General features: G+C 45.4%; 1 protein-coding gene across 1 annotated transcript in view; it reads right to left on the reverse strand.

Moving 5' to 3' along the window:
* Window positions 1-531: 531 nt before the first annotated feature.
* The window catches only part of DEGS2 (delta 4-desaturase, sphingolipid 2), a 71,857-nt gene continuing 47,042 nt past the window's right edge, over window positions 532-25,346 (reverse strand). Inside the window, exon 3 of the mRNA XM_086937787.1 lies at window positions 532-2,813. Coding sequence (XP_086793913.1) covers window positions 2,670-2,813 — 144 coding nt within the window. The 3' untranslated portion in view covers window positions 532-2,669. The remainder of the gene's footprint in view (window positions 2,814-25,346) is intronic.

Raw genomic sequence — 25,346 nt, forward strand, 5'->3', positions numbered from 1 at the left:
AAAGAACTGCATTGCAATAATACAGCAAAACGCAGCTGCACTCAAAAACAACATATCTCATTGCCACTACAACAAATTCCACACAGCAAATGTGCACAAACGTTCTAGGCGCATATTACCACCTCTAGAATCCAGTTTTCATAATACGGCGTTTAAAGTAATTTGGAGCAAGCGCAACTTACCACCAATGACATGGAATAGTGGCAGTCAAATGTTTTATTTTTTTGGCCCCTGGTGCCCACTATTGTATTAGGTTTGCAAATTGGACTCTCTGCCTCAATTCTCCCACATCAAATGGATTTATGTAAAAGATCCTCACACTGTACATTTCAATCTTCCATTCAAGACAACAGGCATTCTTTAGTGTGTTATGGACTTTGAAAGACTTGGATGAGTCTTTTGCACTAAATTATACACCACTCTCGGAGGTTTCATTTGTACACATCACACACACTGCATGTTCAGTTATTTTTCCAAATCAGTAGACATTCTGACAGCTTAAAATGAAAGAAAAATACTAAGAAAAAAACCTGAATAAGTAAGTGTTTAATCCATAAGAACCAAGACAACAAAACATCAGTTAAACCAGTGTTACAACTGCAATTGTGATGTTATTTTAACAGTCCAGGCCATAGCGTTCACAATTTGTGGCTCATTTCAGCTGATTTTCAAAACATTTTTATATGCAACTTGTCGAATGTACGTTAATTTCCTCATGCATGTACTGTATACATGCAAAACCATTGTACTCTAAAGAAAACAAATGTTAACATGCTCACGAGTGAGTGTTTCAGTGCTAGGTAAGAAAAGAAAATGTCCCTTCTAACCAAGATAAATAGTGCAACAATGGTTATCGAAGCAGAACCTGGATTGTAGCACTTCTAATTGGCACAATCTCATTCAGGTTTGTATACTCAGAACAGTTTTAACCCTTTAAAGCAGTCAACTTTTTGCTGCCTATCCCCATCTTTTAGCCACAATTGCATTTTTTTTTTTTAAAAACAGATTTAGAATTTTATTTTCAAACATTTTAATAGCGCTATAAAAAATATTTCTTCTTTGATACAATACATTTAATACATTTGTCAATTTGTAAATCACAGCCAATCTGATCACAAGTAAATATTTCTGTAACTGTAAAATTCAGAAAAATAACCTAGAAAGAAAGAAGTGGTCAAGAGTAACTGGCTCACGTAAATCACCACAAACAAATGAAAAAAATCAAACAATAATTCAAAACACCAAGGGAATTACAATGTAAAAATAAATAGAAGCAAATCAGATAGAACACGTGTTGATTTACCTGCTGGTCCCCATTTGGCTGTCGTTAGGACAGTCCTAATTTACTGTGTCAGTTTGCTAATCCTAACATGCTAACACTAAGGGATCCACTGACGTCAAAACACTGTCATCAGTTTGTATTTCTGCCCATCTGTTGACAATTTTAGTCCTTGGCAGAAATGTACAATTTATATTGCATTTTGAGGTGATTGACAGGGACTGCCATCTCACACATCACTGCAGTAATATTCTACAACCACACATCAATTTATTGAAAGTACCCAATGCTTTATTTCAAAATCTATTTTAGTAGAGACTGAAAGTCAATGGTTTACAGTCAAACTCTACACACTTTTGAAAGTAATGCAGAGCTATATCTTCAGATATAAAGGCTGGAGAATACTGGGAGACATGTGCCTCCAATCTCCCATTGTATGGACATGATCAGCAACAGCAATACTTTATATTGGAAGGGTACGCAGATCTTTTATTGTTTTTTTATTTTTTATTATTGCTTTCATTCAGGATAGCATGACTATTTCCATATATACGTCCATTTAACTTTGAAATCTGTACAACAAGGATAAGACAAGCCCTGAAATATGAACTGGTTTATAATAGTATGGCTCTCCATGGAACCATGTTAATGGATGTAGCAAACTTTCTGGGAAGTGCGCCGCATAAGCAGCAGAACATATGCAGCCCCTTCACCAAGGAGAATATAAAGCTTTCCAATATTTGATGATTCCTCCTTTTACTCAATACTGTGGTGGATTTAAAGTTTTCCTTTAGGCTATGATGAACTCAAAGCTCCTATTCATTATACATTACCAGAGATCACCAATTCAAAAACAAAATATGCTAGACAGCAAGACTACTTTTGTCTGGCAGCCCAAATGACTGCCTAAAGTATCAGTTACAGATAGTCTTGTACTATGAAATTGAATCAAAAGCTCCACGTGCCATGGCCCATACTAATCTTAAAGGAATGTTAATCAAAAAACGTATATGGATGTTGCATCTAAACATTGACTTTGTCTACCCATAAAACAGAGTCCAGTAAGACTGCAATTTAAAAAATCTATGCCATCAGCCAATGTGTTCAATCAGCTTTTGAAGTCTTCTGAAATACACAGACCATCTTCAAATACTCTGTCATCCCTACCGGTCACCAAAATAAAGGACAAATGGTAGATGTTTACTCAATGCTAAGATTGAAATTTTGACCAGGACTATATACAAAACCTCATTTGAACAGTAGCACAGACCAGTGTTAGCTGTTTTTATGAATTCAAAGATCAGGCTTAAATCGCTAACCATAACTCTTCTTTTCATGATCATATGATTTCCAAAGGATAATCTTTTACAGTCTTAGTTCCTTCTTGGTTTTAACTCTTGCTTGCAAGTTTACAGGTCCGCTTAATCCTGGAGTAGGGTCCAATAGAATCATTGAAAACGAAATCCCAGAGAACAAGCATCCAAGAATTATGCTGAGGGAGGGTATCGTAATATTCAGCAGCAATTGCCTTTACCTGAAAAGAATTTAACATTGCTTAAAAAATGGTGGAAACCAAGGTAAAACAGTTAATTACCACTTCACTTCAGCAGTCAAATTTGATGTAGAATACCGGATATGGGTAAGGCAGCAAATGATAATCAATATAGATTTAGGTTTTGACAATGTATTCATGGTAGATGCACAATCATGCAATATAGAACCCAGTAAAAACAGGAGTAGAATTCAAACTTGCATTTTTGTGCTTAATAGATATTTCTCTAAAATAGTATTCCTTATGAGGATTATGCCTGTGCAAAATTTCTGCAGGATCAAGGTCTCAAATGGACAGTCATTTTGCATAAACCTTTAGTTACTAAGTCACGATTTAATGAAAAAGAAAACACTTTTAGAATTCCTAGTGGTGTTTTACAGTCTCGTGAGCTAGGATTCTTTAACAGCTTTTAGTGTAATTAACCTTTCTTATGATCTTCAAAACGACACATCCTGTGAGTTTGTAGTTGCAACTATGCAGTTGATTGATAATGGGCATTTTATTTGCAAGAAATTGCAACCAATAAGCCGTGCTTCTTTAGATACTAAAATATAATCCTGTACCAAATGTTTCCAACCATTAACAAAGACATACACTTGTACACCACAGCACATCCCTTTTAAACATTTGACAGATCCCACTTTCCCTTTCGATTTGCTGCCTCCAGCTAACCAATGAGACAACCTCCATGGTGACATCACTCCTATGGATACTGGGATCAATTGTTTAACATGTTTTAAGTTATAGGCAGTTATAGATAGTTCTCCACAACTAGAAAAGCATCCTTGCTCCTTTTCACAACACAAGATTTAAAGTTCTTCAGGCAAAGAGCTGAACACAGCAGGTTGAAAGAAGTATTTATTAATATATGAATTAGTGGTTAGAGCCATTAAACACATGATTGATAGCATTAGTAATCTACATGTACTGCTATGAATGGATAAAAGCCTATCTACAAGCAAGTATAAAAATGTGCCTAGCATAGCAAGATAAGATAAATAGAAGACAGAGTGGGTCTATTGAAGACTCACCCAAGCCTAGAAGGATAAGGTTTATTTTCAAGTTTATGAGATGAAATCTTACACCTAATTGTGATATGATTAGGTAATAGGTGCCGTATGGCCAGTTTAGACTAGTACAGTGTGTATGTCCCCTTCCCTATCATGTCTCCAAATCTTTGAATGATTATCAAAGACATGGCTCTATTGGGCAGCAATGACAGAAAGGGGGTTGAAGAGGAGACATTGATGAAGACACATACAAATGTCCCCAAACACCAACACACCGTTTATCTCTTGTTCCATTATTCCATGAAGACAACACCTTCAAGTACCATGATTATACGTGTGGACTAACAAAATATTCAACAAGAAATAGTTAAAATAATCAAATTGCATTTATTATTCAGTGGTTCATTTGTTCTTGGGTGGGAAACTAGGAAGAGCTGTAGATGTGAAAGGGGATAAAATTGGAACTTAATATTTAACATCTTCTGCTCCTTGGAACTTTACTACGGGACAAGCATCGTATCATTTTTTGGTTGTGCAAGATATGTTGAGAGAAGTTTGAATACCATATAACGCGATTCCAGTCTGCGCAATGGTTTCTCCCTGTCCCCTCCTCTTATGTCACATGGTACATGGTCAATGCAAAAATACTTTATCAACTGTCTATTGATATTGTGGTGTGTATGGAAGTGCCTGACAACTGGGTAACTCTGATCTCTTTTCTGGATAGCCCGCTGGTGCCTATTGTTCTGCCTTCCCCTGCTTGTGCTTGGCTTAGCAGCATGAGGGCGGAATCGGGTTTCTGGTCGGCAGCAACCATTTTCAACTGTCCGGAAGACTGGTACTGGGGACATGGAGAGCATAACAGAGGGCTCTTCCAGAGCTTGGAATCATACCTCTAACACAGTTTACGGTGTGGGGGTATGATTCCAACATGTTTGATACCAAACATGATAGGATTCGTTGCAGCCAGTTTTGAGATGGTCATCGGGTAATTACGCTGTGGCCCTCTATATGGTATATGGCTGTTTCGCTTACAAATTGGCAGAATGTACTCCGTAGACTTTAGGGGTGTCCTGATCATGCAGGGCTCCCTCACACTTAGAACCAAGCACCCTGCCTTTAGTATTATAAAGGCCTGCTATAGGGGTTACTTATAAGTTTTAAGTGCAGTGACCTTAAGATATAGTAAACCTACATCTTTAGTAAGCGGTGCTAGCACCTTCTTGCCCATACTGCAATGGCAGGCCTGTAGTTCCATTTTGCATGGTCTTCCATGGTGGCATAATGCATGCTTCAGCCCACGGGGGACCTCTGGGGTACCTATGCCCAGAGTACCTTAGTACCATATACTAGTGACTGATCGAGGTACCCCAGTATCTAACCTGGGATGTACCCAAGTACCATTTAAGGGAGAAAGCTGATCGACTGGGCTCCTGCTTAGCAGGGTCCCAGTCAGACTAGTCAATAACAGCTTAGCAACAGGCAAAAATTGAGGGTAACCATAAAAGCAGATCCTACTTTCCTGCAAAACCCACCCCTCCTCCAAACATAAGGAGAGGAGACTAACCTTACCCAGTTGAGTCTTCATTTTCTAAGTGGTGATATCTGGAGAGCATTGGCAGGGTTACTCCCAGGTCTAGGTTCCACTGTATAGCCCATCCCTTGTTGGGAAATGGACCACCTCAAAAGTTTGGGGTTTTCACCCTTCATCTGTTTAAGCCATGAGAGTGGCTAATGGTCTGACTAAACAATGAAGTGAGTGCCAAACAAGAATGGCATCAACTTCTTCAGGGCCCAGGCCACAGCAAAGGCCTCCCTTTCAATAGCTGACCAACATTTCCCTCTGAGGGTCAACCTTCTGCTGATCGAAGCTACTGGCTGAACCTGGCTCTCTGCATTCAGTTGTGATAACAGCCCCTACCCCCTAACTCTGATGCATCTGCTTGCACATTGAAAGTGTTTGAGTAATCAGGACTCTGCAGAATGGGAGCAGTGCACATGGCCTGCTTGAGGTCATCAAATGCCTTTTGACAGCTTACTGCCCACTGAAATTTCTTGGGCATTTTCTTTGAAGTCAAATCATTTAGGGGAGTCACTAGGGACCCATATCCCTTCACAAATCTTCTGTAATACCTAGTCAGGCCCAAGAAAGCTCTGGCCTGAGTCTGGGTAGTTGGAGCAACCCATTCCATGATGGTCTGAATTTTGCTCTGTAGTGGTTGAACTTTGACTCCACCTACAAGGTGGCCCAAGTATAAAACCTTGCTCTGCCCTATTCACCACTTGGTGGCCTTGATAGTGAAGTCTCCTTTCCGCAGAGCCTCCTAAACATTCTGGAGGTGGACCAGGTGATCCTCCCAGGTGGAGCTAAAGACAGCTATATCATCTAGATATGCTGCACTATAGGCTTCCAGGCCTGAGAGAACTTTGTTCACTAAACTCTGGCATGTGGCAGGTCATTTTGCAAACCAAAGGGCATCCGAATACATTGATAATGCCCACTAGGGGCTGAAAATGCGGTTTTTGGCTTGGCATCCTCAGCCAGTCTTATTTGCCAGTTGCCAGCAGTCAGGTCAAATGTACTTAAAAACTTGGCTGAAGCCAAAGTATCAATAAGTTCATCTGCCTTGGGAATTGGAAGAGCATCGGTCCTAGTGGCTATTTGAGCCCTCTGTAGTCTACACAAAACTTCAACTCTCTTTTTCCATCCTTGGTGTGAGGTTTGGGTACTAGGACTACTGGGCTAGCACAAGGGCTCTCTGAGGACTCATACTCAACTCCAGCATCTTTTGGACCTCTGTCCTGATGCAATCTCCGACATGGTCAAACTGCCTGTAGATTTTATTCTTAACAGGTTGACTCTCACCTGTGTCCACTTCATGGGTACACCAGTTGGTTTGACTGCGTGTCAGACAGCATATGCCAGAATTGATTGAGGACCTTCCTGCAATCAATCTGTTGCCGATCAGTGAGGCTGCCTGCCAAGGCCACTCCATCTACTGATCAATCATCAGGGTTTTGTGAGAAGAGATCAGGGAGACCGTCACTCTCTTCCTCCTGTCCCTCATCAGTTGCCATGAGCAAGCCCATGTCAATCCTGTCAACAACATTTTTCAGCCTGTTCACATGAAGTACCCTATGGGGACTTCTTGGAGTTACAAGGTCCACCAAATAGGTGACCTCACCCTTTTGCTCAAGTATAGTATGGGGTCCACTCTACTTTTCTTGGAGAGCTTCTCGGGCCACAGGCTCCAACACCCATACCTTCTGGCCTGGCTGGCAAACAGTCTGGTGAGCCTTTTGGTGATGCCAAGCTTTTTGGAGTTCTTGGCTTGCCTTCAGGTTTTTGCTGGCCTTCTTCATATACTAAGCCATGCGGGAGCACAGACCAAGTGCATAGTCCACTATGTCCTGTTTGGGAGATTTGAGAGGCAACTCCCATCCCTCTTTCACAAGATACTAGGGACCCCTACTTGGATGTCCAAACAGAAGTTTAAAAGGGCTGTAGCCACTCCCTTCTGAGGAGCCTCTCTGTAGGAAAAGAGAAGGCAAGGTAGTAAGACATCCAATATTCGCCAAAGCTTTTCTGGGAGCCCCATGATCATACCCTTAAGGATCTTGTTGAAGCTTTCAACAAACCCATTGCATGGAGGATGGTAGGGTGTGGTGAATTTTTAATTCCATCCACACTCATTCCACATTGCAGTTATGCAACTGGACATGAAGTTGGTACCTCTGTCAGTTAGAACCTCTTTGGGGAAGATCATCCTGGAAAAAATTCCCAGAAGGGCCCTTGCCAATACAGGAATTGTAGTGGTCCTAAGGGGAATGGCCTCTGGATATCTAGTAGCATGGTCCACCACCACTAGAATATAACTGTCCAGATGCAGTTGGAGGGTTCATGGGACCAACAATGTCAATCCCAACCCTTTCAAAGGGAACCCCAACCACTGGAAGTGGAACTAAGGGCCTATGTGATGCCATCTGACTTATCACTGGCTTGCCAAGAGGCACAGGAACAACAAAACTCCTTTGTGTCCTCAGACATATGGAGTCAGTGAAAGTGAGGGACACGGCTGTCACAAGTCTTGCTTTGCCCTAAGTGTCCTGCCAGAAGAATATCATGTGCAAAGGTGAACAGGAACCCTCTAAACTTCTGGGGTATTACCAACCTCCTGGTGGAACCAGGCTGGAGTATCTACCCTGGAGTAAAGAAGTCCTTCATCCCAATAGATCCTATGGGGCCCACTGATATTTCCTGCAGCCTCAGCAGCAACTTGCGGTCTGAGGGGTTCACGAGAGGGGCAGATCTGCTGCTCCAAACTCAAATCTGCCCTGGAGGCCCCCCTGCCGACAATACCTCAGCCTGTTCAGGCCCAAGCTCTTCTGAGAGAGTACCTTCATAGGGGCTAAGATCATCTCACTCAAGAGACGGATTGTCACGGAGTTTGTGAGGAGGGTAAAGCTGTACCCTTCCTGCTTCTTCTCTTGGAAGGCACCTAGTCCATTGTTCCAAGATCCAGGCCCTGTTCAATGGTAAGCTGTTTGGCTGGAGCTCTTGGCACACAGAAAACACACATGCAGAGATGCCCAACATTTCTGCATGAGTCCTAATCTCTACTTCAGCCTAGGCTGAAGTTTCCAAATCATTGACCTACAATCTACAGGGAGGTCTGAAGATAGCATAACCTTCTTAGGTCCAGTTACCCCCTCCCCAGCTGAGATTCACAACTGCCAAGGAATGGTCAGTCCTGACACTGCTAGCATTGATCACTTGGTACACTTGTCCAAGTATGACCTAGTCAGGAGACACAAGGTTCTCAGTCACCATAGTGACACTAGCCTGTGTCCCTGTAGGTCATGACCACTTTTCCATTGATTAAAGGCTGTTGCCTCTACTTGCCCAAGTTAGTGGTACTTACCAGTAAGGTACCAAGATATATGCCACCATTACAGACCAAAACAGCCTGAGCCGGAGTTTTGACTAAGTCAGCACCCACCTCAGAACCCAAGTTAACCCCACTAATCCCTTGTTTTCTGTACCACCACTTGTACTTTTGCTAGGGAGAGCAGTTACCTTAGGGGCAGTAGTGGTAGGAGTATTCTCCTTGGCTTTTGAACAATCGGCATCCTTTGTCCAATGGGTTTTCATCTTCTAAAAGAAGCACCAAGGCGGCTTCTTGCCTTTCTTTGATAATTTTGACTCCCCCGCCCCCCGATGCAGGTTGTTGGGGCCCTTGGAAAGATCCTCTTATCTCTGACCTTGTCCCCACACTTCTCTTGAGTTTTATAAGAATCTGACTGTTTCTGGTCACCTCCATTACTCAGGTTTTCCTGCTTCAACCTGATGCAAACCCATTTGTTTGCCTTCTTTCCCAAATTCTTGGGGAGAGGTCAGATCACCGTCCACCAGGTACGGGTTCTAAAAATTAAGGATCTGCTCCCTTATAATCAAACTGTACAATCTTTGATAAACCTGCACTTTGCTTCCATACAACCAACCTTCCAGAGACTTAATGGCACTATCCCCAAAATCTACCCAGTCCTGGGTCTGTGTTCTTTGGGTATCTCTAAACTTAATCCTATATTTTTTAGTAGCTAAGCCAAACCCATCAATGAGAGCACTCTTCAACACTGAGTAATCATCAGTATCCTCTTCTCTAACAGTGATGAGCTTATCTATACCTTTGTCAGCAAAGGAAAGCCACAAGATAGCTGCCCACTGCTCTTGGGGGACCTTCTGAACTTTACAGGATCTTTCCAAGGCAGTTATCCATTTGTGGATGTCATCCCCAACATGGTAGAGAGGGACTATCGTGCTCCGGTTCCTAGGTCATGAGAATTTTCTCTAACTCTAGGGACACTGTTGCTGCCACTATGGGACTCCAGTCCCAATTTCTTCCTAGCTTTCTGGACTTCTAGGGACTCTGTCAAGGGCCAACTGCTCTTGCCCGAGCATAAGTCTAGCTTTCTCAAGTTCAAGAAGTTGGTATTCCCTATCCAAAGAGTTCTCCCTCATACTAGATACAGAGGTCCCTACTGACTGTCCTGAAGCATTGGATTCTTCAGAGGAGGATCTAGACCTCCTTGGTCTACTCTGCACTTTCTCAGGAGGAACAAAGGGGGCCTACTCTAGGCCTCCTATGGTATCCTCTGGGAGATCTAGATTTTCCAGGTGGGAGTCTTCAGGCTCCATCGGTCAAGGTTAGATTCAAGGTCAAAGAGGGGCTCCCCTCCTGGCCGATCTTCATTCCCTTGCACACCCACTCTGTCCTGTTCCTCTGACCCACTTGTTCTCTTGAGGTAATCTAACAGTAACACCTCTAGGAGGAGTTGAGTGTTGGCTCCTTTCTCGGTCTTCAACTTTCTTGAGGCACATATTGCTTTCAGGTCTTGGAACAGGCAAAAAGTGAGGGTAACCATAAAAGCAGATCCTACTTTCCTACAAGCATGAATGGCTAAATGGACCAAGTTTGTCTCAGTAAAAATATTTACTTTCAGCCTTAGTCTGTGAAATGGAAGTTCAAAATCACTGGGGCAAAGCAGCAGGCAGTGGCCGAAGAGGACTCCACATTGTCAAATAGCCGCAGGACGAGTTCTCGGGTGAAGCTGTAGAATTTTGACGGGAAGACTTCTAGAGGGAGAAATCAAAATTTTGCACCCATATGCAGGCCAAATCGATACTTTTCATACCATCTCCTCATGAGTATTTCTACTTTCAGACTTATTCACGTTTTTTGGAGCTTGGATTCTCCCAGTGGGGCTAAGCTACCGACTGTAGCCTAAGAGAATTCCATCAGGCAGGATACCTTCTCAATCAGCTCCTGCTGAATTCTACTTGCTGCAAAGAGCGTAGCAGGAGCAATCTGAATCCTTGGCCCAGTGACAACACACCTTTGTCGAATTGGCTCAGCAGGGTGGTCCCTGTCCCCCATAAGTTCCCAGTGCAAAATGTTTCTAGCTTCTAAATCCCAGGTTTCAGGATTTGTTAAGAGGGGTACCCCGGACTGGTTATGACCCAGCCAGTATGGGGACAGCCCTTGGGGGCAGGGTAGGCAAGAATCACTCCAGCAAAAGTCAAAAGTAGGCTCCAGGTCAGGTCCAGTTGGAACTGGCCAGCAGGGAATGTAGAAAAAGGTCTCTTGATGCTTGTATCCATGTAGCCCAAATAGGAGATCACCCTTATGCATAGCTGCAAGGTTTTGGATTACTATGTGTGGCATTTTCATAAGTTCACAATAATTATGGGTGAGATTTCAATGACTGACATTTTCTCATGAGCAAAATCAAGCAATGAATACAAGGGAAAAGAATATCAGAAATTACATCCATAAGCAGGAGCAAAATCCATAATAGTAGTTCAAGCCGAGCAGCCGGCCGCCCCGGTGTCCGGCACACCACCCTCTAGTTGCACCAGTCATGGCTCTAGCAATTTAATTAGCATTACATGTAGCAGCACAGAAGTGTTTAATTTATGACAACTTTTAAATACCCGCTGAGCTCATGTGATAGTCTCTCATGCACGCACTTAGTTCTGGCAAGCTGGTGCCACAGCAACAGGGGCAATCCTCAGCGTGGCCAGCCCGCAATGACATCACTCCCGGGACTGAGGCAACGCCAACTGCTGCATCAATTCAAGATTCAGGAGGGTCTGGGGGACACACCACACCGTGCGCTCATTGAATTGGCAGGCTTCTCAGGAGCGCTGGCGTCCACCACAGTCCGGACGACCATGGCAACATCATGATGATTTGTGCCAAGCAGCTCTAAACCCGGCTGCCAGCACCGCGGCCTGGTAGGATGGGGTTGGGTTTGTCCCACCTTGCGAATGGGATCTCATACTGCCGCAGATCAACAACAGTGAGACTCCACTGCCAGCATTGCCTGGGCCGGGATGGGTCACTGGAATCTATCCGAGATAGTGCCTGCCACAGTGCGAGCGGCAAGGTCAGAGGAGCTGTGCATTTCTGAGTGCATCTAAAACGGTATGAAATGCCACCCTCACACCACAGGAGGCAGCAGGACTGTTGGTCCCATGACTTACCCCCCACACCTATAAAACGTTCTCAGAGAATGTACTCACTCTTCGTTACTAGTAGTCAAGCCATTGGGCACTGACAGACATCATATGCTAGTTTGCCGGGCCCAGATGTGTGTGTATGTTTTTACACTAAATACATTGTAGCAGAGTACTCAAGCTGCAAGCTGATCTTGAGCTAGGACCAGCCCCACCCTTTATGGAGCAGCCTCCACCATGTTCTGACACTGCAGCGCAACAGTCATGGTACATTATAGCAGCACTATGGCTTGAGCGCTGAGGAGGCGCTACAGTGCATGATTTTGCATTTCAGTGCAGTGATGTGGACAACCACACTGAAATGCATTAGTGTAAAGTCTGATGCGTGGTACTTGGCAATGCTGCTTATAAACCTTGGAGATGCTTCTTTCTCATGGGTACAAGAGGGAGAAAGGGCTCTTCTCAGGTTACAGACAGCAGGTCTGGTCCTTTTCTGAACTTCCACAGGACAGAGGACCCTACTATGGGTGCCATATTTATGCCTAGTGCTAACCTGGGTGAGGGGAAGCTCCTGACCACTCCCTCGCCAATGGGATAAAAGTTTCCAGGGGCCACCACCTATGTTTGCAGCACTAAGTCTGTTTAACTCCAAACAATCTTACAGTGTTCCTCACTGACTAAAACCAGCATTTATTTTCCCCTGTGCAGATCTCTTCTGCCCACCCTAGAAATGTGGCAGGGAAATAAGCAACCCCTTCCTCTGCGATCATGCATACACAGTTCTGGGGGCAGCTCCTCTACCTACCTGGTTGACTGGCTAGATAGACAAATGATGGGACAGGTCCGGGTGTTAGCTACATCTGCCAGTGATAGGGAAGTCCTGTTTGAAGATAACCAAGTTCCAGAGCACAGCCCACATGATCAGTCTGCCACAGAAACAGAGCAACTCTCTACATCCAACGCTTTGGCCTCAGCTCTGAGAGCAAGTTCACATCTCATTAAGGGAGCTATTCAGATCCTGCTTGACACTTGGGAGCAGGTGTAAATGGGAATCTAGATGCTTTAGACCGGTAACAGGCAACTTTATAAAAGTACCTTTCCTAAAATATTTATTACAATTCTAACTTTACCAATGAATTGAGTTTGTAATAATAACTAAGAATGAATTATGTGGCTATTTCCTCAGTTGAGATTACAATATTACATTAAATATCGTGCACCAATGCTTTTCTATGGAAAAGCTAACCTTGTTACAGTGAAAATATGCTTTTGGGCCTTTTCTCTGTAACATGTTTAACATTACACTTTTACATGTCCTACTCTTGAATACCATGGTCCTTGTGTTGATGGTCAGCAAGATCTACTTAGTGGTGACCTATTAATATTCAAAAGAAGGGTTTACACCTGCCAAGAAAGGTTTTTGACATGTCAAATTGGCAGTTAAAACCTGTGCCACTGTGTTACACATGAGTGATCTGCCTGCATGTTTGCCCTGCCACTGCAGTGGGTGGCCCAATGTATGTCGCAGCCCAGTGGTTACATTTACCTTATTGGTCCTGGACACACTTTAGGTATCAGGAGTGTATCAGTTACTAAATATGCCAGTTAGTAGCATGCCAATTTCATCAGGTTCAAAGGTGGAGCACAGGCACTACCACTGGTTAACAGGAGTAAAGTGCACAGAGTTCTACAAACAGCAAAAACTTTCCAGGCAAAAATCTGGGAGTACACCTCACAAAAGATGGTAATTTCCAACAAACTCATTCATTATTTGCTTGTTACGTGTACAGAGGTCTCGGATGTCAGAATGCATTTGTCTACACCAAATGATGTCTCATTGCTTATGAGTTATTACACATAACTAGTAATATCACTATCTGTATCGGTGATGCTGGTGTGTGGCAGTTCAAACAGTTTGGGTGCTGGTAGATGGCTAGAGCACAAATTGAGGCAGTGCCCTCCTGTCTTGACTGAAAATGGGAGAAAAGGAGGCCATGGTTGTGCATTAACGAGGCCCAATACGAGAGTCATTTTCTGACGGGTGTGGAAAGATGTGACATCTGTCCCATGAGCCTCTTCAGAAATGCACTCAGAGCAGCTGTAAGCTGTGGTCCGGACATTTGGCCCCCAACCCCTCTGCAACCTCCCCCCGACCCCCATGAGAGACTGCTCGGAAAAATAGGGTTCTGAAACATCAATGTGCCACCCCACAAAAGGGCCATTCAAGAAAACATGGGTCACCCTCCTCACAAGGAACCAGGGTATATCGATATATATAAAAACGAAAGTATGTCTGTCTGTTTGTCCTTTATGCATTACAACACCATTCATCCGATCTACATGAAACTTTGGGAAGTTGTTGAGTACACTTCCCCGAAGGTTCCTGGCAAAAAAAAGAAAAAAAGGTAACATTTGTTAAATATCGGCCCCCAGGGGCCTCAATCTTTCCAATACTGAACGTTTACAATTTCCCGTGCGACTCGCTTTTGCAATGACCATCAACAAAGCACAAGGATAATCGCTGCAAGTATGTGGACTAGATTTGGAGAATCCGTGCTTCTCACATGGACAACTGAATGTGGCCAGCTCACGCATCGGAAATCCTTCTGATTTATTTGTGTACGCACCACACGGAAAAACAAAAGATACCGTGTATCCACAAGCACTCAAATAAATAAACAGAATTAAAACACTTAAAAAAAAAATCCATATTAAAATAAATAAGTTTCAATAAAAATGACAATGTAAATTGAATGTTATCATAACAAGTTTCCTTAAATTTCCTTTCTTCTGAGATTGCAGCAACGCGCGACGGGTAAGCTAGTGTTATAAAACAAAAAGACACGGTACCTGTCGAAAAAATTAAACAGTAACAAAGGTACTTAAAATTATGGTTTTCGTTGAGCACTAGTGCAATAATTATAGGAGAAGGTGCACAAACTCAGAAAAAGTCAAAAAGCCCAATGAGTAAAATGCATTATTTATATAGCAAATTAATGTAAAAATAGAAAAGGGGTGTAAGGTGTCCCAAGTGAACTTAGAACCTATACACACAAGTGACAGGTTGTGACATATACTAAGGTTTCCAAAATACAACAAGCATTGGAAATGCAATAGGTCTCGCATTAGGAAAGTTTGAGCTATTGGTATTGTAAATGACACTTTTTATTTATGTGTTGGTTTTGAAAGTAGCAAAATTAATAGCTTTGTCAGTTACAATGTCAATAGTTTTAACTTTTGCAAATGTGACACCTATAGCATTTGTAATGCAATGTGTGTTGTATTTACGTGACTTAGATGTCTTGATATTACAAATAACAATGGCTTTTAATTTTGTAAATAATTAATACTTAAATAAAAGTAATTGTAATTTATAATGGCCATAGCTTAAACGTTTGTAAATAACTTTTGTGAAGATTATGTTCAGTGTGTTTTATTGTGACAAAAATCCAAGAACATTGCATTTGCACCTACACACACACAGAGCCACACACATATAGATGTGGTGGTGGTGGTGGATGTGGTGGTGGTGGTGGTGATGGTGGATGTGGTGGTGATGGTGGTGGATGTGGGGGTGGATGTGGTGGTGGATGTGGTGGTGGATGTGGTGGTGGATGTGGTGGTGGATGTGGGGGTGGATGTGGGGGTGGATGTGGGGGTGGATGTGGTGGAGGTGGTGGATGTGGTGGTGATGTGGTGGATGTGGTGGTGGTGGATGTGGTGAAAGTGGTGGTGGATGCGGTGGTGGATGTGGCGGTGGAAGTGATGGTGGTGGATGCGGTGGTGGATGAGGTGGCGGATGAGGTGGTGGATGTGCTGGTGGATGTGGTGGTGGTGGATGCGGTGTTGGATGTGGTGGTGGTGGTGGTGGTGGTGGTGGTGGTGGATGTGGTGGTGGATGTGGTGGTGGTGGTGGATGCAGTGGAAGTGGTGGTGGATGTGGTGGTGGATGTGGTGGTGGTGGATGCGGTGGAAGTGGTGGATGCGGTGGTGGATGTGGTGGATGCGGTGGTGGATGTGGTTGTGGATGCGGTGGATGTGGATGTGGTGGTGGATGTGGTGGTGGTGGATGTGGCGGTGGATGTGGCAGTGGATTTCATGGTGGATATGGAGGTGGTGGTGGATGTGGTGGTGGTGGTGGATGTGATGGTGGATGTGGTTGTGATGGTGGATGCGGTGGTGGTGGTGGAAGTGATGGTGGTGGGTGTGGTGGATGTAGTGGTGGTGGATGCGGTGGTGGATGAGGTGGTGGTGGATGTGGTGGTGGATGCGGTGGTGGATGTGGTGGTGGTGGATGCGGTGGTGGTGGTGGATGTGGTGGTGGTGGTGGTGGATGTGGTGGTGGTGGATGCGGTGGAAGTGGTGGAGATGGTGGTGGATGTGGTGGTGGATGCGGTGGATGTGGTGGTGGATGTGATGGTGGATGTGGTGGTGGATGTGGTGGATGCGGTGGTGGTGGTTGTAGTGGATGTGGTGGTGGATGCAGTGGTGGTGGGTGTGGTGGTGGTGCATGCGGTGGTGGTCGATGCGGTGGTGGTGGATGTGGTGGTGGATGTGGCGGTGTTGGATGTGGTGGTGGATGTGGCGGTGGATGTCATGGTGGATGTGGAAGTGATGGTGGATGTGATGGTGGATGTGGTGGTGGTGGGGGTGGTGGATGTGATGGTGGATGTGGTGGTGATGGTGGATGTGGTGGTGATGTGGTGAAAGTGGTGGTGGATGTGGTGGTGGTGGATGCGGTGGTGGATGAGGTGGTGGATGTGGTGGTGGATGTGGTGGTGGATGTGGTGGTGGTAGATGCGGTGGTGGTGGATGTGGAGGTGGTGGATGTGGAGGTGGTGGATGTGGAGGTGGTGGATGTGGAGGAAGTGGTGGATGCGGTGGTGGATGTGGTGGTGGTGGTGGATGCGGTGGTGGATGTGGTGGTGGTGGTGGGTGTGGTGGTGGTGGATGTGGTGGTGGTGGGTGTGGTGGTGGTGGATGTGGTGGTGGTGGGTGTGGTGGTGGTGGATGTGGTGGTGGATGTGGCGGTGGTGGATGTGGTGGTGGTGGATGTGGTGGTGGATGCGGTGGTGGTGGATGCGGTGGTGGTGGATGTGGTGGTGGATGCGGTGGTGGATGCGGTGGTGGATGTGGCGGTGGATGTTATGGTGGATGTGGATGTGATGGTGGATGTGGTGGTGGTGGATGCTGTGGTGAAGTGGTGGTGGATGTGGTGGTGGATGTGGTGGTGATGGTGGATGTGGTGGTGATGTGGTGAAAGTGGTGGTGGATGTGGTGGTGGTGGATGCGGTGGTGGTGGATGCGGTGGTGGTGGATGCGGTGGTGGATGAGGTGGTGGATGTGGTGGTGGATGTAGTGGTGGATGTGGTGGTGGTAGATGCGGTGGTGGTGGATGTGGAGGTGGTGGATGTGGAGGTGGTGGATGTGGAGGTGGTGGATGTGGAGGAAGTGGTGGATGTGGTGGTGGATGTGGTGGTGGTGGTGGATGCGGTGGTGGATGTGGTGGTGGTGGTGGGTGTGGTGGTGGTGGATGTGGTGGTGGTGGGTGTGGTGGTGGTGGATGTGGTGGTGGTGGGTGTGGTGGTGGTGGATGTGGTGGTGGTGGATGTGGTGGTGGATGTGGCGGTGGTGGATGTGGTGGTGGTGGATGTGGTGGTGGATGCGGTGGTGGTGGATGCGGTGGTGGTGGATGCGGTGGTGGTGGATGTGGTGGTGGATGCGGTGGTGGATGCGGTGGTGGATGTGGCGGTGGATGTTATGGTGGATGTGGATGTGGTGGTGGTGGATGCTGTGGTGAAGTGGTGGTGGATGTGGTGGTGGATGTGGTGGTGATGGTGGATGTGTTGGTGATTGTCGTGGTGATGGTTGATGTGGTGGTGGATGTGATGGTTGATGTGGTGGTGGATGCGGTGGTGGATGCGGTGGATGTGGTGGTGGTGGATGCGGTGGATGTGGTGGTGGATGCGGTGGATGTGGTGGTGGAAGTGATGGTGGGTGTGGTGGATGTAGTGGTGGTGGATGCGGTGGTGGATGAGGTGGTGGATGAGGTGGTGGATGAGGTGGTGGATGAGGTGGTGGATGAGGTGGTGGATGAGGTGGTGGTGGATGTGGCGGTGGTGGATGTGGTGGTGGATGCGGTGGAAGTGGTGGATGCGGTGGTGGATGTGGTGGTGGATGCGGTGGATGTGGATGTGATGGTGGATGTGATGGTGGATGTGGTGGTGGATGTGGTGGTGGATGTGGTGGTGGATGTGGTGGTGGTGGATGTGGCGGTGGATGTGGCAGTGGATTTCATGGTGGATATGGAGGTGATGGTGGATGTGGTGGTGGATGTGGTGGTGGTGGTGGATGTGATGGTGGATGTGATGGTGGATGCGGTGGTGGAAGTGATGGTGGTGGGTGTGGTGGATGTAGTGGTGGGGGATGAGGTGGTGGATGAGGTGGTGGTGGATGCGGTGGTGGATGTGGTGGTTGTGGTGGATGTGGTGGTGGTGGTGGATGTGGTGGTGGTGGTGGATGTGGTGGTGGTGGATGTGGTGGTGGTGGATGCGGTGGAAGTGGTGGAGATGGTGGTGGATGTGGTGGTGGATGCGGTGGATGTGGTGGTGGTGGTGGATGTGATGGTGAATGTGATGGTGGATGTGATGGTGGATGTGGTGGTGGATGCGGTGGATGTGGTGGTGGATGTGGTGGTGGATGTGATGGTGGATGTGATGGTGGATGTGATGGTAGATGTGGTGGTGGATGTGGTGGATGCGGTGGTGGTGGTTGTAGTGGATGTGGTGGTGGATGCAGTGGTGGTGGGTGTGGTGGTGCATGCGGTGGTGGTCGATGCAGTGGTGGTGGATGTGGTGGTGGATGTGGCGGTGGTGGATGTGGTGGATGTGGTGGTGGATGTGGCGGTGGATGTCATGGTGGATGTGGATGTGATGGTGGATGTGGTGGTGGTGGGGGTGGTGGATGTGATGGTGGATGTGGTGGTGATGGTGGATGTGGTGGTGGTGGATGCGGTGGTGGATGAGGTGGTGGATGTGGTGGTGGATGTGGTGGTGGTGGATGTGGTGGTGGTGGATGCGGTGGTGGTGGATGTGGAGGTGGTGGATGTGGAGGAAGTGGTGGATGTGGTGGTGGATGTGGTGGTGGTGGTGGTGGATGCGGTGGATGTGGTGGTGGTGGTGGGTGTGGTGGTGGTGGATGTGGTGGTGGTGGATGTGGTGGTGGATGTGGCGGTGGTGGATGTGGTGGTGGTGGATGTGGTGGTGGTGGATGTGGTGGTGGATGCGGTGGTGGATGTGGCGGTGGATGTTATGGTGGATGTGGATGTGATGGTGGATGCGGTGGTGAAGTGGTGGTGGATGTGGTGGTGGATGTGGTGGTGATGGTGGATGTGTTGGTGATTGTCGTGGTGATGGTTGAAGTGGTGGCGGATGTGATGGTTGATGTGGTGGTGGATGTGGTGGTTGATGTGGTGGTTGATGTGGTGGTTGATGTGGTGGTTGATGTGGTGGTTGATGTGGTGGTTGATGTGGTGGTTGATGTGGTGGTGGATGTGGTGGTGGATGCGGTGGATGTGGTGGTGGTGGATGCGGTGGATGTGGTGGATGCGGTGGTGGTGGATGCGGTGGTGGTTGTAGTGGATGTGGTGGTGGTGGATGCGGTGGTGGTGGATGTGGCGGTGGTGGATGTGGCGGTGGTGGATGTGGCGGTGGTGGATGTGGCGGTGGTGGATGTGGTGGTGGATGCAGTGGTGGATGTGGCGGTGGATGTGATGGTGGATGTGGTGGTGGTGGCTGCGGTGGTGAAGTGGTGGTGGATGTGGTGGTGGTGGATGTGGTGGTGGTGGTGGATGTGGTGGTGGTGGATGTGGTGGTGGATGTGGTGGTGGATGTGGTGGTGGATGTGGTGGTGGATGTGGTGGTGGATGTGGTGGTGGATGTGGTGGTGGTGGATGTGGTGGTGGATGTGGTGGTGGATGTGGTGGTGGATGTGGTGGTGGATGTGGTGGTGGATGTGGTGGTGGATGTGGTGGTGGATGTGGTGGTGGATGTGGTGGTGGATGTGGTGGTGATGGTTGATGTGGTGGTGGATGTGGTGGTGATGGTTGATGTGGTGGTGGATATGGCGGTGGATGCGGTGGTGGTGGTGGATGCGGTGGTGGTGGTGGATGCGGTGGTGGTGGTGGATGCGGTGGTGGTTGTAGTGGATGTGGTGGTGGGTGCGGTGGTGGTGGATGTGGTGGTGGTGAATGGGGTGGTGGATGAGGTGGTGGATGTGGTGGTGGTGGATGTGGTGGTGGATGTGTTGGTGGTGGATGCGGTGGATGTGGTGGTGGTGGATGTGGTGGTGGATGTGGTGGTGGATGTGGCGGTGGTGGATGTGGCAGTGGTGGATGTGGCGGTGGTGGTGGATGTGGCGGTGGATATCACTGCACTAGGCTGATATGATCTTTGACAAAAAGTATTTTTCATTTCTTCTCTCCTAAGCCTGGACTTTAAGGTGACCCTATGGTGGCATATAATGCTAAGCATATAACCAATTTAGCATACATTCCATAGCACAACATAGTAAAACATACCACAACACTTTAAATATGTATTTGTATGTGGTCGCTGCACATCCTGTTTTTTTTGTTTTATTATTCCAGAGTTTACTAATGTTATTGTATTTAATTATCAAACACAAATTATCTAGAAAAGAGGGCCTGATTTTCCTTTGTTTTAACTTTAAGATAGCTCAACGGGTTAAACACATTAGCTGAGACTGACGTTTTGCTATTAATTAACAGGTTCCCCGACATTATTAATGCAGCCTAAGCCATTCATCCTTCTGAGGTACGTAACTTTCATTGGCAGTGTTCTCTACATGAATACGCAGTTTGACAGAATGGGTCTATCATGTGAACTGTGGAACATTATGGAGAGGTGATTATTACTTGAAGCAAAAATACAGCCAATCACAGCAAAATGACTGCTACTGGCTAAACTGCTGTGACGTTTCTTTAGTTCCAAACAAGGAATCACGAGAGAGATTTGTTAACAAAACAAAATTTGAAAAGAAATATAACAGTGGAAGCAAACAAGGCATCCAATTTTTGAAATCCTGAACAGAGACAGTAACGTGTATTCATTGTGTAAGAGAAAAGACAGAGTCAGAAAACAAAACGAACTACAAACCTACAGACAACACAGATAAGAAAGACGGAGGGCATTGCTGTGGGGAGGAGGGAGGAGAAATGCGACACGGCCGCAGCAGGGGGCGGAGCGGCGATGGGGGAGAGACACGGCCGTAGTGTGAAGCAGCAGGGGCACTGAGGTACGTAACTTTCATTGGCAGTGTTCTCTACATGAATATGCAGTTTTACAGAATGGGTCTATCATGTGAACTGTGGAACATTATGGAGAGGTGATTATTACTTGAAGCAAAAATACAGCCAATCACAGCAAAATGACTGCTACTGGCTAAACAGCTGTGACGTTTCTTTAGTTCCAAACAAGGAATCACGAGAGAGATTTGTTAACAAAAAAAATTTGAAAAGAAATAGAACAGTGGAAGCAAACAAGGCATCCAATTTTTTAAATCCTGAACAGAGACAGTAACGTATTCATTGTGTAATAACGTATTCATTGTGTAAGAGAAAAAAGACAGTCAGAAAACAAAACGAAATACAAACCTACAGACAGCACAGATAAGACAAGACGGAGGGCATTGCTGTGGGGAGGGGGGAGGAGAAATGCGACACGCGGCATGAGGGTGTGAAGCAGCAGGGGCCTGAGATGCGGCCGCCTTTGATGTGGTAATGCGAGGCAAGCGGCTGGTGGCATTGTGCACGCGCTTTCACATGCACTGGAAGAAATCGCCTGGGAATCGCCTGATCTCGGTAAGCTCTGGTTAAGTGCCTATATATCGAGCTCCCGCTCTCAATGCGCATGCGCATTGAGATAGGTCGCTCGACCTAAAAACGACCATCTGATCAATACACAACTTATATTTACAGCCTTCAGTAACAATGAAGGCGGAGTACGTTGGTTCATTTTACAAGCGTGCCAACTGTGTTTTCAACCTCTCATATAATAGACGGTCTCATCAGGACCTTAACCAGAGAAATCAAATAATTTACAGAAGGGGGATCAGTAGTGTTGAAAAAATGAGAATTGGCACAAATGGCAAATTGGTAGGATTAGGCCTTTACCTGGAATTAATATGGTATTTGGTCAGAGCGGTGATGTGCACACCCATTTAAAAAGTCACTCACAAGGAGTTATAGGGATGGAAATTAATTATACATCTCCTAGCCTGGCACTGTTTGAGAGAAGACCAAAAATAACAATTGGAGTGGTTAGCTGGGGTGGATAAAACCATTTGGGGAAACTGTCCCCCATTAATGTGGCAAAAAACTCACCCCTGTAAGTGGGAGGGGATCTAACAGTCAGTCAGTCAAAATTCCTTTATTCGATAACTTAATATCAAAAAAGACATGGTGCAATCAAGATAACAATTAAATACTCAGTTAAAAACTTGAATATATACATATTAAAAATACATGGTAACATTTCATTTTATACAGTATAACAACATTTTGATACATACATAAATACAATGTTAAAACTGTTAAAAAGGGACTACCATATGATTGTGCATGACCCTGTAGCCAGTTTATCTAGAGAGATTAGAATATTCTAATCAGGGACACTTAGGGTTGACGCTGGAATATTGTACTTTTTCCTAATGCGAATAGCAGCAACCAGGAGATTTGCGACATGGAACATTATTCGGGGTGAATTTAATTGCTGTAAGTACACAAGTGCTGGCCTCACTTGTGTAAATCCAGCCTCTCTCAGTAATGGGAATAAAAACTTCCTTCTACATTCCTGATAAAAGTTGCAGAACATAAAAAAGTGTAATGTATCCTGGGTAGAAAAAATGATCGCATTTGCAGGGGTCTGCCTGGTCTGGGGAACACCAAGTACGAAAGGATCCCAAAGAGTAGTGTATCAGGTAAAATCGAAATCGAAATCTGATCAGGAGGTACCGATGGTATGGAATGTTCACTGTGATCAGATAGGGTTCAGGGCCTGCACAACTAACCAAGGCATAGTTGGCTCTTGCCATTGGTTTCACTAGTTCGATCTCCTCTCGCTCTAGTGATAACAGGTCCAGCATAGCAGTTTTTGTCAGTGCAATGACCTTTTTGGTTATAGTTTCGGGTGAGGACAAAAGGGCCGCACGCGCAATTTTTTGAAAACCAGATTTTATATATGCCAACCATGGGATTTTATTGGCTTTGTCCAGCGCCAGACAGTTTTTCAATATAGTATGGTTTAGTGAAATTTCCTCATTTAACCAGATCCTTAACCAATGTATCAATGGTGCAGTTTTGATCTGGTCGATGACAAATCTGACTCCCAATTCGGTATGAGTAGAAAAAGTAGGGGTAGACTTAGGGACAGAGAGAACCCCTCTCAGAAATTTGTTCTCTATTAGCTGGATTTTACTCTGAGCGTCAGCTGGATTTTACTCTGAGTTATAGGGAGGGAAATTAATTATACATGGCCTAGCATGGCACGGTTTGAGAGAAGACCAAAAATAACAATTGAAGTGTTTAGCTGGGGTGGATAAAACCATTTGGGGAAACTGTCCCCCATTAATGTGGCAAAAAACTCACCCCTGTAAGTGGGAGGGGATCTAACAGTCTCTTCAGCGTGTATCCATTTACACGCCTTTAATCGAAATGAGGAAATAATCAACCAAGAATCCTTTTTGGTATGGTACTTCTGAGGACTTAAGGGAAAGAAGGTTTAAGTGAGGGAGTCAGCATGTTTGTACTGTGGTAGAAGACTGAGAAAGTTGTTCACAACAGTATCTAAACAGGTTGAGAAATCTTACTGGTAGTGAATATTGCTGTTAATTTAGTTTATACATCAAGGAATTGAGGACTGTAGTTGTCAGCCAGGAGCTTCCAGATAAATATGCTGCTGCTAGTAGGACCACTTCCGTCTTCCCCAGTCAGGATATTAACCTGTTTACAGCATGCAGCACTGACAGGCAGCCAGTCGCGTTAGTACACTAGATTGTGCATGCGATCTGGAGTGCCGATTTTCTAGACAAAGTTACGATTGGGAATACTGATTCTTTTACTTTGAGCTCGGTGATTCAAGTGAATAAAGTTTTGTTCTTTGAATATTATTGTGCGCAAAATAATTTCCACTAGCGATTTTTGGGTTATAAAAGGCACTGTTGGAAGTTACTGTGCTTCTATTATCGAAGTTATTCATCAATAAGAGGAAACCAATTTATGTATTCTATGTTGATTAATAAAGTTTCGGGCCAGATGTGCACCTGACAAAGAGGCATGGTTATTTAGGGGATTACATATTGCAACTATGTACCACATTTATGGAAGGATATTATTCCTTTTTGTAAATGAGGAAAGAATTTTGGTGAGAAATTCTATCCAGGTAACAAATTCTATGTGCGGCAGAAGTTGACACAGTACCAGCACATTTACATATATTGCCTTCTTATTTTCATTTATGAGAAAGTCACAGCCATGGATCAACAATGTTCACAATTTTAGTGTGGAAACAGAACTGCGCCATCCTTCTGCGGTGTTGAGACACTGGGTGATTGAGTTAATCTGTTCTATCCATTTGCAGTCCTTCCTTTGCAAAATCTGTGCCATGTGACCTCTTCCTGGAATGGTGGCCATTTAGATGACCTGCCACTTTAGGTCCCCTGCTGTACGGCTTTTCTTTGTAGTGAGCAACAAGGGACATTCAAAGCAGTGCATCTTATCCTGCTTCGGTGTTGGCAGATGCTTGTCTTGATGGGTTGCGATGTTTGTCCAATATATGGTAGTTTACAGGGACACTAAATACAATATACCACATTTTGTGAATTGCAATTTGAAAAAGAATTCAGCTCATGCTTAATATTATTATGCTTAAACATATTATCATAAGAAAAGTTACAAGCAATGCAATTGTTACAGGTATAGTGACCTTTAACAGGTGGAAGACCCCAAGTAGTATTTAGAGCTCTGGGTTTATGACCAATGTTTAGTTGTGTAGAGGAGTGTACCTGAATATCTTTAATATGTTTACCATGTTTGTATGCAAACATGGGAGTTTCTATGTTAGGGTCTATACTCTGCTAAATGTCAATTTTTTTTATCAACTTGCGTATCTGATTTGTGTGAGTGCCAAACATGTTTGCTCAAATCAATTTTTCAAATGGAGTTTTTTTTTTGGCAACAAGCAGTTCTTCCCTTGGGCAGTACGACGCTCGCTTGAGAGTGCATTACTATTCTTCTGGCGTAACCTCTGGTAATCAATTTGTTTTTTAGAATTTCAGCTTTTTTGTAGTCTTCCTTACGGTAACAATTACTACAGACGTAGGAATAGGTTGAAGGGCATGCAATCTCTCAATGCTCAAGGGTGATTACTTTTGTGGGCCAAGAGGGTATTTCTTGCTGTGGGCTTTCTGTGA

This window comes from Lissotriton vulgaris, chromosome 9, assembly GCF_964263255.1.
Source record: "Lissotriton vulgaris chromosome 9, aLisVul1.2, whole genome shotgun sequence".
NCBI lineage: Eukaryota > Metazoa > Chordata > Amphibia > Caudata > Salamandridae > Lissotriton > Lissotriton vulgaris.